Source organism: Triturus cristatus, chromosome 3_2, assembly GCF_964204655.1.
Source record: "Triturus cristatus chromosome 3_2, aTriCri1.1, whole genome shotgun sequence".
Taxonomy (NCBI): domain Eukaryota; kingdom Metazoa; phylum Chordata; class Amphibia; order Caudata; family Salamandridae; genus Triturus; species Triturus cristatus.
Genome location: NC_140584.1, coordinates 1,064,628,482 through 1,064,641,645, shown reverse-complemented (window position 1 = coordinate 1,064,641,645; position 13,164 = coordinate 1,064,628,482). Strand labels below are relative to the sequence as shown.

Genomic DNA, 13,164 nt, shown 5'->3' with positions numbered 1-13,164 from the left:
AGAAGAGGAAGGAAGCCAATGGAAGCTGACAAATAAGAAACAAGCAAACAAGAGTGGCAATGTGTCCAACCAACAGTGATTAATGAGTGGCCTCTACGCCCCTGCACCGTAACATGTGGTTTCTCAAGAGACAACACACGCAGTTTCCTAGGCAAGACCTGAAAAGTAGTTCCCTGAATGCAATTGGTGAAAGGATACAATTCATCTAATAGAACATAGTATAGGGGAAATGCTCCTGATGTTGGATAAATAAAGAATAGTGAGGAAAGTCATTGCATGTGAAGCAAAGAAATGAGATAGACAAGAAAGGCATCCAATCAAGAGCAAGGGGCTGATCCAAAGCCCATATTTTCATATCTTAATGACAACAGGTCTTCAACAACAGAGAGTAAAGCTGTCTGTAGGTGAGACTTAGAAAGCAATAAGTGTCAGAAAAGACAAAAACTGTGAATGCTAAAATAAATTATGTGAACATTGCAATCGTTTATGCACAAAAAACGAATGTATACCATATGTGCTTACTGTTCATGTTTTGTGTAAACCATTATCAAATGTGCTACTGTCCTAGTAATAAATTGAACATGTTCACCTTCACCATAAGAAATAAATACCTTTATATAATTACAAAACAAATACAACCAGATGTTTCAGTTACCACAAACATAGCATCCCATTCATAAAAAAAACCATCATGATTCTCGTGACATTTTCCAGAATGTCGTTTTCCAATTTGGAAGAAACATATAAGCCATTCTGACAAACCAAAGGTGCAAAAAAACAAGGACTGGCCCTTTAACGTGCATGTGCCGTAGGGACTACATTTCCCATGGTGCCCACGCTAGGCGCATGCTCATTGAGGCGCCCGCTGAGTGGCAAGTTGTTTGTTACACTGAAACAGCAGCTGCTTTCTGCACTCTGGAGCCTGCTCTGCCTCTGAACTCAGCTCTCACCCCTGTCCCCTATTTATGCCTCTCCTGACCTCTCTGCAGCTGTCCGCTCGCAGCCCCCTGTCTTGATCCGCAGACACGACCCTCCGTAAAAAATATAATATCCCACGCAGATGATCTCCAAATGAGAAAAAAGAAAAAAATGGAGCTGCACATATTAGAACACCGGCTAAAAGTCGCGAGCATAGCCAAGGAAAACGTCCAGCTGTTTACCTATGGATTAATAAAACTTGCCTTCCTTTCATCGAAAACCCGGTAAGTGCACGGGGCGAATGGAACGCGGTGGGGGCAGTAGGAGGCGCGAGCCCATGTCATCACTTGCACCGCTATCGGATGCACCGGTTGATTCCATTGCAGGGGCGAGGAAAAACAACTTCTCATTGCATGTCACCTCCTCGCCTGTTAGGTTCGCGATTTAACCTGACATTTCAGTGTGGATTTAAAACCGGCCGGCTAGGGAGTTTGCAAAGAATGCATGCACGGGATTCTGCAAAAAAAAGGGGGAACGCAAAGATGAAAAACAGTCTCCGGCCGAACAAAGGCACGGGGAGCCGGAGCAGCAGAGTGACAAGCTGCAGTTATTTTTAAAAAGAGAATGCGCTTTTCTTTTCTTTTTTGTCAATGGATGTTTACTTCGCCCTGCGCACAGGAACCCCCGGGCACCGTGGCAGTGTTTTTTCTACTTTCGTGTTTGTAGAGATCTGTAATAATAATAATGTATGGATATCGGGCTGGAGCGGTTCCCGGTGGATGCTGAGGGGAGGGAGGCGGGATTCGTTCTGTTGGTGTGTTTTTGGCTTGCAGGAACAAACGTTTGGGAACGGGAAGCCAGCTAAAAAATGCAAAAGAGGTCGCCTTAAGAGGCAGAGCGTTGAGTTCCGGGGGCTCAGTCACACAATTCTCTGGGTGCCTTCACAGTGTCATCCACTCTGCTGGCGTTGAGTTGTTTCCCCCTTAGTGTTAACATTGTTTTGTGCACAATCCAGACCCCAACAGACCGCCGAAGAAGGTGTGTGTTTATTTGGGGTGTCTTCGAGGCCGACGTCGGGAGATCTGTGGAGACCTCCTGCAGAGAAAATACAAAACCCCAGCGGAGTGCAAACACCGGCTGGTGGAGAGTCTTTTGGAGGGTGGGGGGCGTTTACACACAATGGACAGATATGGACGGACAGGGCAGTGTGTTTGCATAGTCCATGCTCCCTGCTGTGCCTCGAAAAGTTTATTTATTTGACGTTTTCCTCTGATTTGTTGGCTTTCGATGGCTCAGCAGTGCCATTGTTTGCAGAGCAATTTATTCGCAGCCTCGTGTTTACTTTGTATCTGAGCACCTGGAGGAGGAGGGTGGTGGGGGCGAGGCTGTCCCCTTGCTGTCTTGTTGAGTGATGATAAAAGTGAGGTATTGTGAATAGGCTTACCTTTTTCTTTTCTAAGTGGCTCCTTGGTACTTTCCATAGGTTAGGCGTGCGCCAGTACTGCTCGAATGCCATACCTGTTCTTGATTCATACAGCGTTTACTTGTAACCTGCCCCAGCGTTATATTTGGCCTGATTCCCATTGTGCGAACAATTATTAAAATAAAGTATGTGCACTTTGCCTCTATCACATTATTGGAAAGACGCTTTTATATTCTTACTTTCGGTGCATCAGGTAGTCTGAGGATGACCGCTTTCGTTTGGCAAATCTTTTACAGCAGAGGAGCTTCAGTTTCTTATTGGTCGTCAGGAATTGAAAAGGATTCTGGGAAAATATTAGTACTTGCAAGGGATTTGGTCTAATCACATATGGCACATATGTTGAAGTATTTTAAGTAAGCATACTTAGGTCGACGTTAGCGACTATAAGTAGCTGATTGCGAGTGACCATGAGAGTATGGGACAGATACCCCCTTCACCCCGCTTCAAAGTAGGCCTGATGCTGTAACATGTGCATGGTGTATTCCAGCTTTGGTCCTGTCTCTGTGGGGGAGTAGGGGTATTGTAGGCTGAAGTTAATGCTGCAGTGAGAGTGTGTGGTGTAACGGCCAGAGCTGCCGACATCGGAGCTGAGGATTCAGGTTTGAGTCTCAGCTTTGGCTCAACATTCTGTGATTCTGGGCAAATCACTGAGGGCCTGATTACAAGTTCGGCGGTCCAGCGGACTGCTGAACCCATGGTGGCAGACCTGCCACCGCCACACTGCGGTACCGTGCGCTGCCTTACATTTGTGGCAGTTGGACCGCCACAGGACTATTGCAACCGTCAGGGATCCATGACCCTGCAGCAGTGGCGCAGCAGTCAGAGTAATATGCTGGCGGTGGTGCTGCGGCACCACAAAGCATTTTACGAGTTGCTTTTTTGCCAGTCTTTTCATGGCAGTGAGCCTGCCATGGAAAGGGTGGCAGAGATGCAACTCGGGGGGCGCTACAGGGCCCCCTGCTGCCTCTGGGCCTGGGGATGCTTGTAGGGGGGTACATGGTGTGCCGCCCTGGTATTGCACCCCCAAATTCTTCCATGGGAGGAATTGCATGACGTGGTGCATTTCTTCCGATGCAAGAATGTGCTGCGGTGGTCTCACGCCTGTGCCTTTCTAAGACTTTTCTTTGAGCCCTAGAAAGGCACCGCCAAGGGACCAGCCACAGCACTGTCCTCCTGACCTGGATTCCAGTCGGAATCCAGCGGGCAGTCTTACTACGGATTTGGCCGTCCTCCCGTGGAGCACTGGCGAGGGTCTCAGCGGGAGGGCAGCCAAACTCTGAATTACACCCTTAATCTCCCCGTGCCTATGGGCAGCAACTAGAAACCATCACGGGTGATAAGCCACACTATACAATTCCAAGTATTATTATTTATTATTATTACTTCCATGTTGCCCTATTGGACAAGTTCTGAAACTATGAGAAGGCACCCCAAAATATAACTGAGGGGCACTGACATGTTTGGCCTACTTGTAAATTTACATCTTGGACAAGAGGACCAACTCCCACCAACACCTTCAGGTAAATTATTTTTGCAGCGATTATACCGTAGGTGCAGAGGGGCCCACTATGGGAGACTGTGCACAGTTTACTCGCAATAAAATCGACACAGGAGGCAAAGAGTTCTCCATAGTCTTTATTTCTAGCCCAGCTTACCACCTATAAGGAAACATTGCAGTTAACCCAATAACTGTGATACCTGGAAAACCACTGACGTGTCAGTCACGCTGTGTCCGTAGCTACCAGTTGCTGCTCATGATGACTTTGCACTTAGAGAATGACTGACTCAGTTTGCGTACTGGGAAAAAGTTTTATGTTTTGTTTTTTTTTTTCTTTTCTTTTCATCTTTTTTATGTACTTTTATGGTTATTAATTCTTATAACCGAATAAAGATTTACTTACTTACTTACTTACTTACTTACTTAGAGAATGTCAGCAGAACAGATTCAACATTTTTGTTTTACACACAGTAGGGCTGATCAGGGTATTTGCTGCCTCACTTTTGTTGGATTTCCGTTTCTGGTTAGGTAGGGCTTTTGCATTCTTACAGAGTGTTGCCTGTAGATACCTTTCCTATAAAAGTCTTCACTTTGCTTCCTCAGCAGTAGTGCAGGAGCTTTATGTGTGGTATCCCTAAACTTGTCCAACAGTTGTTTGTGGATCCTCTGTCCTTTTCAGGTCTTTGGTCTCTTCCGCCCTCTGGCTTGAGACTTTGTCAATCACTCAATCAGTTCTTTGCTTATCGCTCTGCAGGATGCATCTCTCTTCTAAGGCTATTGGCTGTTTGAATGTATTATTCAACCTCCACTCGTGGGCATCTATTAAACTTCATGAGGGACTACTCTACAAGTTTAGCCTTCTGTGTCACCTCCTACTCGCCCCGTCCTGTGCCTCCCAGTAATATGCTGGGTGTGTAAGACCTATTGGCTTTGTCAAAGCTTGTTGAGTTATGTATCTGCACCATCCTTTTATCAATTGCTGCCTGGGAAATAGCCTAAGTCTATTATAAGAGAACTCTGTCTGCCGTCCATTTACTGCATCATAATCTCCACCCCTAAGTGAACCTCCTCCTTATGGTCTAATTTCTGACACCCTGCTCAACTATTAATTATTCCTTCAGCATACTCCTTAAAACTGGGATTCTCTAGTTATCCCAAAACACTTTCTTATATGCTGAACTTATAACATGCCAAATCAAGGTCTCTCTTTAGCCAAGTGTGTTGAAGAAACCCTGCTTTATCTCATCCAGGCCTATAATTCCCATCGGCAAAATGTCTCCATTCCAGAGTACCATGAACAACAGACCCACCACCCGAATAACCTTCCTTCCTGTTTTTCACTCGTAAAAATCCAGTAATACCCTTTCTGAAATTTCCAGTGTCCTGCTGCTTGCCCACTGCTCACCTCCTCCGCCTGTTTCACCTCACCCGATGGATCAAGTGATCTGTCTTTTTAGTGTACCTCCATTCATGACTTCTTAACTCCTGTAAAGAAAGATATTGTTACCAGTGCATAAACATGTATCATTAGAATAATAATTCATCAAACACTACCCATTAAGAATAATATTTAGTCAAATGTCACCATCTTTGGAGACTTTTATTTCATCAACACGGTGAAGGCTTGAGTGGAGGTTACTGTGTTCAACGTACCTAATGTTTTTATATAGGAGATATTTTATGGAGCAAACTTAGCTACAAGGCAGTGGAGTGCTGTATGGGAAATACAGATGTGTCAGTAGAGGGCACGTATTAGGGGGAGCAACCACAAGGGGCTCAGTGAGGGGGGAGAAATGCAAGGGGCTCAGGAGGAGGGAAGATATTATCTGAAGAAAAGAGTCTTTAGCTCTCCGTGCAGAAGTGGAGTACAGAGTGTGCCTATCGGCTGTATTGGGTAGACATTCAGATACGGAGGATGTAGTGGGAGAAGTCTTGCTGTCTGGTCTTCTTTCTTTTACTTCTTCATCTCAAGCTTCAAGATCCTTTTGCAGGTATTGCGGGTCCCAACGGAGATCTTGGGCTTGGTGGCGAGGTACAATGGGACCTTGTTGTTGCCTGCGTTGTCGATAACGCAGCAAGTCTCGAACGTAAAGCAATGGAGTTCTCTGACAGTTGGTGTGATCTTGTTGAATTTTGAGTCCTTTGGCCAGATTGGCAGAACACTGCACGTGATCGACTCGCTCAGCACAGCCACTGTTAAAATCTTATTATTTCTCCAACACCTTTCTCCTCCTTTGAAGGCGATGCCAACAGAACATCCTACTTAATTCATTCTGTGGACCTGCCAGCTCCTATATGTCGACTTCAGAGCTGCCTTTGACTTTTAGCTTTACAACTATCTTCTCGTTGGTACATTGTCTCGCCACCTTGGCGACTTTGTCAGTAATATTGATCTCTCTACTGCTGTTCCCTCTTCGCCCCTCCTTTTTGGCATGATTCGCCCCGTTTCACTTCCAAAAGTAGCAGTCTTGACACCCAGATGACCAGCATTGACCATCTTGTGTCTGCCCTGGATGCTCTATACCTTAGTTCCTCTGTTTCTTCTGCAAGCGAGAAGAGCCCTGTTTAGAACCACTCCCTTTGCATTCCATTCCCCACAATCAATGCATGCTTCAAACAACAAATCTCCAATCCGGTCTGACACCTTATGTCTGTTACTTGGTGTATCTGCTCACAGGAGCAGCAGAGTGATGAGGACAACCACCTTGTTTCTTACCTCATTTTATCCTCTACAGTTATACCATTTTACTTCAATGTAAAAAACGTACTCTCCAGATCTGAACTTTTTTTTATTTTTTTTATTTATTTTTTGAAAACATTTATTGCACTTCAAAAAAAGGATAAGGTATACAGCTTAGCATACTGCCTACAACCACCATCTGGCCGGCAATGCAACAGTTAAAAAATGCGAATAACTGTTCAATACAGGAAGGGAAAAGGGATACACAGCAAGCCACCTACAACCCTTCCGGGCCAGCCGCGTTGATGGAGGTTTTAAATTATGTTGGCAGTGACATCCGTGCAAGCAGTTAAGAAGTACATTAACGGTCAACAGGAACATAACCATGGAATGGTTCCACTAAGGCACTGTGCTCTAAGAGGGTGTGGCTAAGGTGACGAGGCTTTTTAACCAATAATTTCGGGAGCGCCGCCCCGTTTTATCCCTTATTCTACTGTATGCAGTGTGTGCAGGCTCAAGCAATAAATTCTACAGATGGGTATTAGTCAATTCTCGTGTGGTTTCCGCGTCTGTATCGATGGGATGTTCCAAGAAATATGTTTGCAAGGGGGCCCATATGTCTGCTGGACGTGATGAGGGGGGCTGAAGATCTGCATATGTGTGGAGTTGCTCCTGACAATAAGTAAGGTCCTGAATCCAATCCTTAAATTGCGGCGCTCTACCCCTTCCCCATTTGCAGGCAATTCTCCTTTTGGCGAGAAGCAGCGCAAGGGAGGTGTATTTACGTATTTTGGCAGCGAGAGGGGCAGTGTAGCCCAACAGGGCAGTTAGGGGATCTTTGGAAATATGTAGGCCTGTCATGAGGTCCAATGCAGCGAGTACCTCTCCCCAATAGCTCTGTATGGGCAAACAATCCCAAGCTAAATGCTTAAAGTCTGCCCTCTCCCGGCCGCACTTATCACAGCAATCGTTATCTCGGATCTTCAACCGATACATTCGCGCTGGTGTGTAATATAATCGATGAATATATTTGTAATGTATTATTCTAAACCTACTGCAGGCGGAGATCTCTCCAGTCTGCTTACGGCAGTATGTCCATTGCTCCTCCGTGAGGGGGTGTCCCAGTTCCTCCTCCCATCTGGTGCGAGCCAGAGGGGCCCCATAATCCCCATTAGTTTGTACAGTACGATACAGAAGTGAGAGCATGTGGGCGGGGGCCTCCTGTTGCAATAAAACATGCACTGGGAGCATAACCTGAGGCTCAAGAGGGAACGTAGGTGTGGCAGTTTTCACAGCTTGACGGAGTCTGATATAATAAAAGCGTTCCAGTGGGGTGGGATTGATATCTTTGAAGAAGTCTGCACTGGTCTTAAACTTCCCCCCTGTATAGAGGTGTCCCCAAGTGTGAATAGAGAGTTTACGGAGGAGCCGGCGGCAACCGCCTTCCTGCGTAACCGGGAGATCCTGTCTTCCAGAGAGGGGCAGGAGCGGGGAATATAGTAAAGTGCAGTGAGTTGCCTTGGCAAGGTCATGCCATGCACTAACCGTGGACTGAACGGTAGTGTGCACAAGGTGTTGCGGGATCTCGGGACCACTCAGATAGGCCGTGCTTGGTATGGGGGTCATATAACCATCCTCTATCGCCAGATGGGGCATAAAAGGGGGGGGGTTTCATCAAGTACGCGGCATAATGTGCCTCTGCACAGCTAAAGTATAATTCAACATCCGGTACAGAGAAACCACCTGCACTGAAAGGACGCGTGAGAACATCCCATTTTAATCTGGCTTGCTTGCCCCCCCAGACAAGTCGTATTAGTTGGCTCCTAATCTCCGAGAAAAAGTGACGGCTGGGGGCATATGGGATAATTACAAATAAATACAAAAGTTTGGGCAAGATAATCATTTTGATTAACGCTGCTCTACCAGCCATTGACAAGGGCAGCACGATCCAGCCAGTAATTTTGTCAGTAATAGAATCTAGCGCCCGCCCATAGTTGTCCCTCATGAGTTCTACGCGATTGCGAGAGAGTATGATCCCCAAATGGGTGAGGGTGGTGTCACACCACTTGAATGGAAAATCGGGTTGGAATTTAGCAGTGGAGACAGTTAGGGGATAAATTTGGGACTTGTCCCAATTAATGTTGACTCCGGATATCTCCCCGAATAGAATAAAGAGCCGCAATATGGGATTCAAGCTTATTTCCGGCTGACGCAGGTATAACATGATATCAACCGCATATAATGAAATAAGGATCTGCCTTTCTGGGTATATGATCGCATATTCACGATGGTGTTGTCGTATTTTTGCGACAAGGGGTTCGATGGCTAGAGCGGATAAAAGAGGGGAGAGTGGGCATCCTTGCCTAGTGCCCCTGGCCAGCGAAAAAAAAGAGGAACGCATCCCATTCACCATTACAGTGGCTCGGAGTCCTGTATACAGCAGATTAATCCAGGCTAGGAAAGGGGAGGGAAATCCCATGCGCACCAGAATGAACGAGAGGTAGTCCCACTCCAGGGAGTCAAATGCCTTAGTAGCATCAAGGAAAATAGCCGCCGCGTCCGCTTCTGGATCTATGTCATGGAGGAGCGCGAACAGGGTACGCAGGTTGTGGTCCGTGCTCCTTGTCGGGACAAACCCAGATTGATCCGGGAGGACCAACACCGGCATAAGAGGACTAATACGAATAGCGACAAGTTTGGCGAAGATTTTAGCATCGACATTAATAAGAGAGAGGGGCCTGTACGAATCTAATTGCGTGGGCGATTTACCTGGCTTAGGTAATGATATTATAAGTGCCTAGCGCATCGATCGGGGCAGGATACCGGTTTCCCTGGCCTCTTCGAATACATGCCGCAATATCGGGATAATGAGATGTCGATAAAATTTATAAAACTAGGCCGTCAGGACCCGGAGCTTTGCCAGATTGTAATTGCATAATAGCAGAGATTATCTCCTCATCCTCATGGTTAGCCAAGAGGAACTCTCTCTGGCCATCACCCAGCCAAGCTATGGCTGTATCCTCAAAAAATGAAGCGAAATCTACCAGAGCCTGACGATGCATAGAATACAGTGTTTTGTAAAACCGTTTAAATGCCTCTAGTATATCTGAGGGACTCCTGTGTATCAACCCGTCCTCGTCAACAATTTCTGCGACAGTATTGGTAAACCCTGAAGGTCGGATAGAGGAGGCCAATGCCCTTCCAGGTCGCGCGCCCTCTCCGTAACAACGAGCTTTATGATATTTACCCCTAAATTTGCATTCCCGCTCAGCAGTATCTTGATAGTCTGTAATCAGTGTACGCAAATGTGCTCGCAATGACGACGAAGGTGCGGTTTGAATGGCCAGCTCGGTACTCTTTATTTCTGATTCTATCCTGCAAAGCGTATTGCAAATATCTTTTAAAACCCCTCCACTTTTCGCTATGCAGATTCCACGGATGGTCACTTTAAAGGCCTCCCAAAGGGTAGAATATTGGGGGACAGAGCCAGTATTACGGGCAAAGAACTCTGATATCTCTTGTTCGAGTTCAGCTTTAAATACAGGGTCCAGGAGCGACTGCGGGTTGAGGCGCCAGGAAAGATATGGAGATTCCTCTCGCACCGGGGTAAGTGTTAGCTGTACAGGAGAGTGGTCAGAGTAAGTGCAGGGGAGGTAAGACGTATGCGATACCCAAAGTGCCAGTCCCCGATCGACAAGCCAGTAATCAATGCGCGACCACGAAGCATGGGCCGAAGAGTAGCAGGAGCCCTGGCGAGTCAGTGGGTAATGTGTCCTCCAGGGATCCGTGAGGGCATGTTCCTCGACTATGTGTTTAAGGGCTGACTGCACAGCTGTATAATGATGTGATTGTGGGTGGGACCTATCCAGATGTGGATTGATTGTTACATTAAAATCTCCCCCCCCTATTAGATGTGTCGTGCCTATATCCTGTACCTTCCCCCACAATATACGAAAAAACTCCGGGTAGTCCGTATTTGGACCGTAACAAGATAACAGTGTAACAGTTTGCCTGACTAATCTTGACCAGGATGCAAGTGCCCCGGGCGTAGGAGGAGTAGCAAGAGAAACCTCTGTGGGCTGCCTCCAGATCTGAACTTCTCTCTCGTTCCGACCTCTCGGCTAAGCTTTGTTATTTTTACCTAAATACTCCCACCCAGTCCATCTCAACATTAGAATCTGAAGTCCAACCAGCCAACATTTAAAAGAAAAAGCGGCCCTATGCAGACTGCCAGCAGTCAAAATGTAGCCCCACGTGCTGCCTTCCACAGCATCCATCGCTCATCACCCCATCACATCCTCTCTCCACACTCAGGCTCATCATCTCTGCTCTAGAAACAGTCCCTTCAGTACCCCCTGCTATGAGTGTCACCCTCACACATCTATTTAATTCCTTGTTTCTCCTATACAGACGCCTTGCTTTTAAGCAAGCCTTGGTCACTTCAACGAAATACATTTATTATTTTAATGATCATTTTCCTGCACCTTTCCTAAAACTACTGTCCCCATTGCCATGGAACTTCTGCTCTGCAGTAAGCGCTCTCAACAAACCTCCACCTCTGCTCTCTCATTCAGTTTGTCTTCCATCTCTCTTCTCTCCGGGCTCGGGTATGTGCTCTGACGTCAACATACCAGACCCATGTCCTCTTCTAAAACCAGGGAATGTCATTTTGGTCTCTAAATCCAGATATACTGCATTAAATCTATGTCTTCCCTTTCTGCTCCCCATAATGATCTTAAATGTATTGCTTCATCTAAAGTATCACTGTTGCTTTACCCTGTTGTAAAACATTGGAACACACTCCATAGTTTACCAGGGCCCAACCCATCTACAGAAAAACATGCAAGGACAACCCTTCGTGGCTGTCGAAATTGGAGCCCAGGGACCTGGGTTCGAGCTTCACCTTTAGAAAGTTAGCAACAAGTTTTGTGTATCTGTGCAAATCAATCTTCTTTCCCTATGCCTCGTATTTTAAATATGTGTAATGTAAAAAACAACTGTAAACATCTTTCCACCTCCGCGCCTAGTAGCACACCCTGTATTCTGTAACCTGCTCTGAGCCGGAGCCCGCACTGCACTTATCTTCGATATGCTCTTGTATAATCATTTCTGTGTAAAAAGTGCTCCGCTTTATCATATAAAAACAAACAATATAAAAGTTGCACTGTAATCACCGGATGGGAAGTTTGCACAGTGCAGACTGAATAACGCTGATTACATGTACTCCGAGGACACGGATGGGTCAACAATTATGTCACTTGCGTCTGCCCTGTGTGTGGGGGCCGGGGTGTTATGCCATTTCAGAGAAAAACTATTTAGTAGAATACCATTACTGAGAAACCATTTCACCTTAACTGTTAATAGAATTTTTCAGGATGAAATGCATGTTACCATTTCAAAGAAACCAAGTCACAGATATTCTTTTTAAAGTTCCATTTGCATGTTCCATGTCTATTTTTTTAAGGTGGAAATGTCCTTCATCTTGAGAATTAATTGTCTATGTTGGTTTTTCTACACGGTTTGCATAGATCCTTTATCCCTACATCAAGTATATAGTAATACAGATTTTTATATATTAATACTACATATATATGTATGTGTATATATCTACATCATTATATATATATATATATATATATATATTCACTGAAAAAAACATAGGTTTCAGGGGCGTTATAGTTAGCTGGACATTTCCCTCGTACAAAACCACTGAAATTCCTCCGTTATAGTTAGTTCAGCTAACTATAACTTGCGCCGCCGCAATGCACTGCTGATGACGTCACATATTACATCACTCATGATATGGTCAGTGATATCACTGATGACATCACTGATGACATCTCAAATGACATCACTGATGACGTCATTCATGTGATCATTTGATGCATCTTCTCACAATCTAATATAACCTTTGATACACCCTCTCTAAATTACATACTGCCACTCTCAAAACCATAGACACTCCAACACCAATAAGTACATACACCATCACAGAGTCTTAGGTCTAAACACCCATCCACTCACTCACCCGTACAGTCACTCATACTTATGGTCACTCAGTACAGGACTATCATATGCACTCATACACTTATATAGACACTCACACACTGCTACTCATCTATAGAGGTACTCACACACATACTCAGTCATGCAAATAATTAATCACACTGCCATTTACTCACCTATACAGTTATACACACACAAGCTCAATTACTCATACAAATACTAGCACATTCTTATGTCCTTATGCAATCAATGATACAAGCACACACTCATCTATACAGCCACTCACACTATCACACACTCTCATTTAGTCATTTCTGTACTCCAACATACATATATACTGCCGTTCACATATGTAGTAAATTACAGATGTACTAATGAAATATATATTCACTCACTAACACAACCATACACATATTCACCCACCCATACAGTCCATTACAGACCTAGTGTTGAAACTATGCACTCAGTGAATCACCCACTGACACATCTATGCACAGAGTCACACACATCCCACCCACACAAACACTCAGGCACCCATACAGATACTCAGACAACCAATCAATAACTTATATAGACACT

General features: G+C 45.3%; 1 protein-coding gene across 1 annotated transcript in view; it reads left to right on the top strand.

Moving 5' to 3' along the window:
* Positions 1–869: 869 nt before the first annotated feature.
* The window catches only part of CASTOR2 (cytosolic arginine sensor for mTORC1 subunit 2), a 428,746-nt gene continuing 416,451 nt past the window's right edge, over positions 870–13,164 (top strand). Inside the window, exon 1 of the mRNA XM_085649800.1 lies at positions 870–1,202. Within this exon, the coding sequence (XP_085505926.1) occupies positions 1,072–1,202 (131 nt within the window). The 5' untranslated portion in view covers positions 870–1,071. The remainder of the gene's footprint in view (positions 1,203–13,164) is intronic.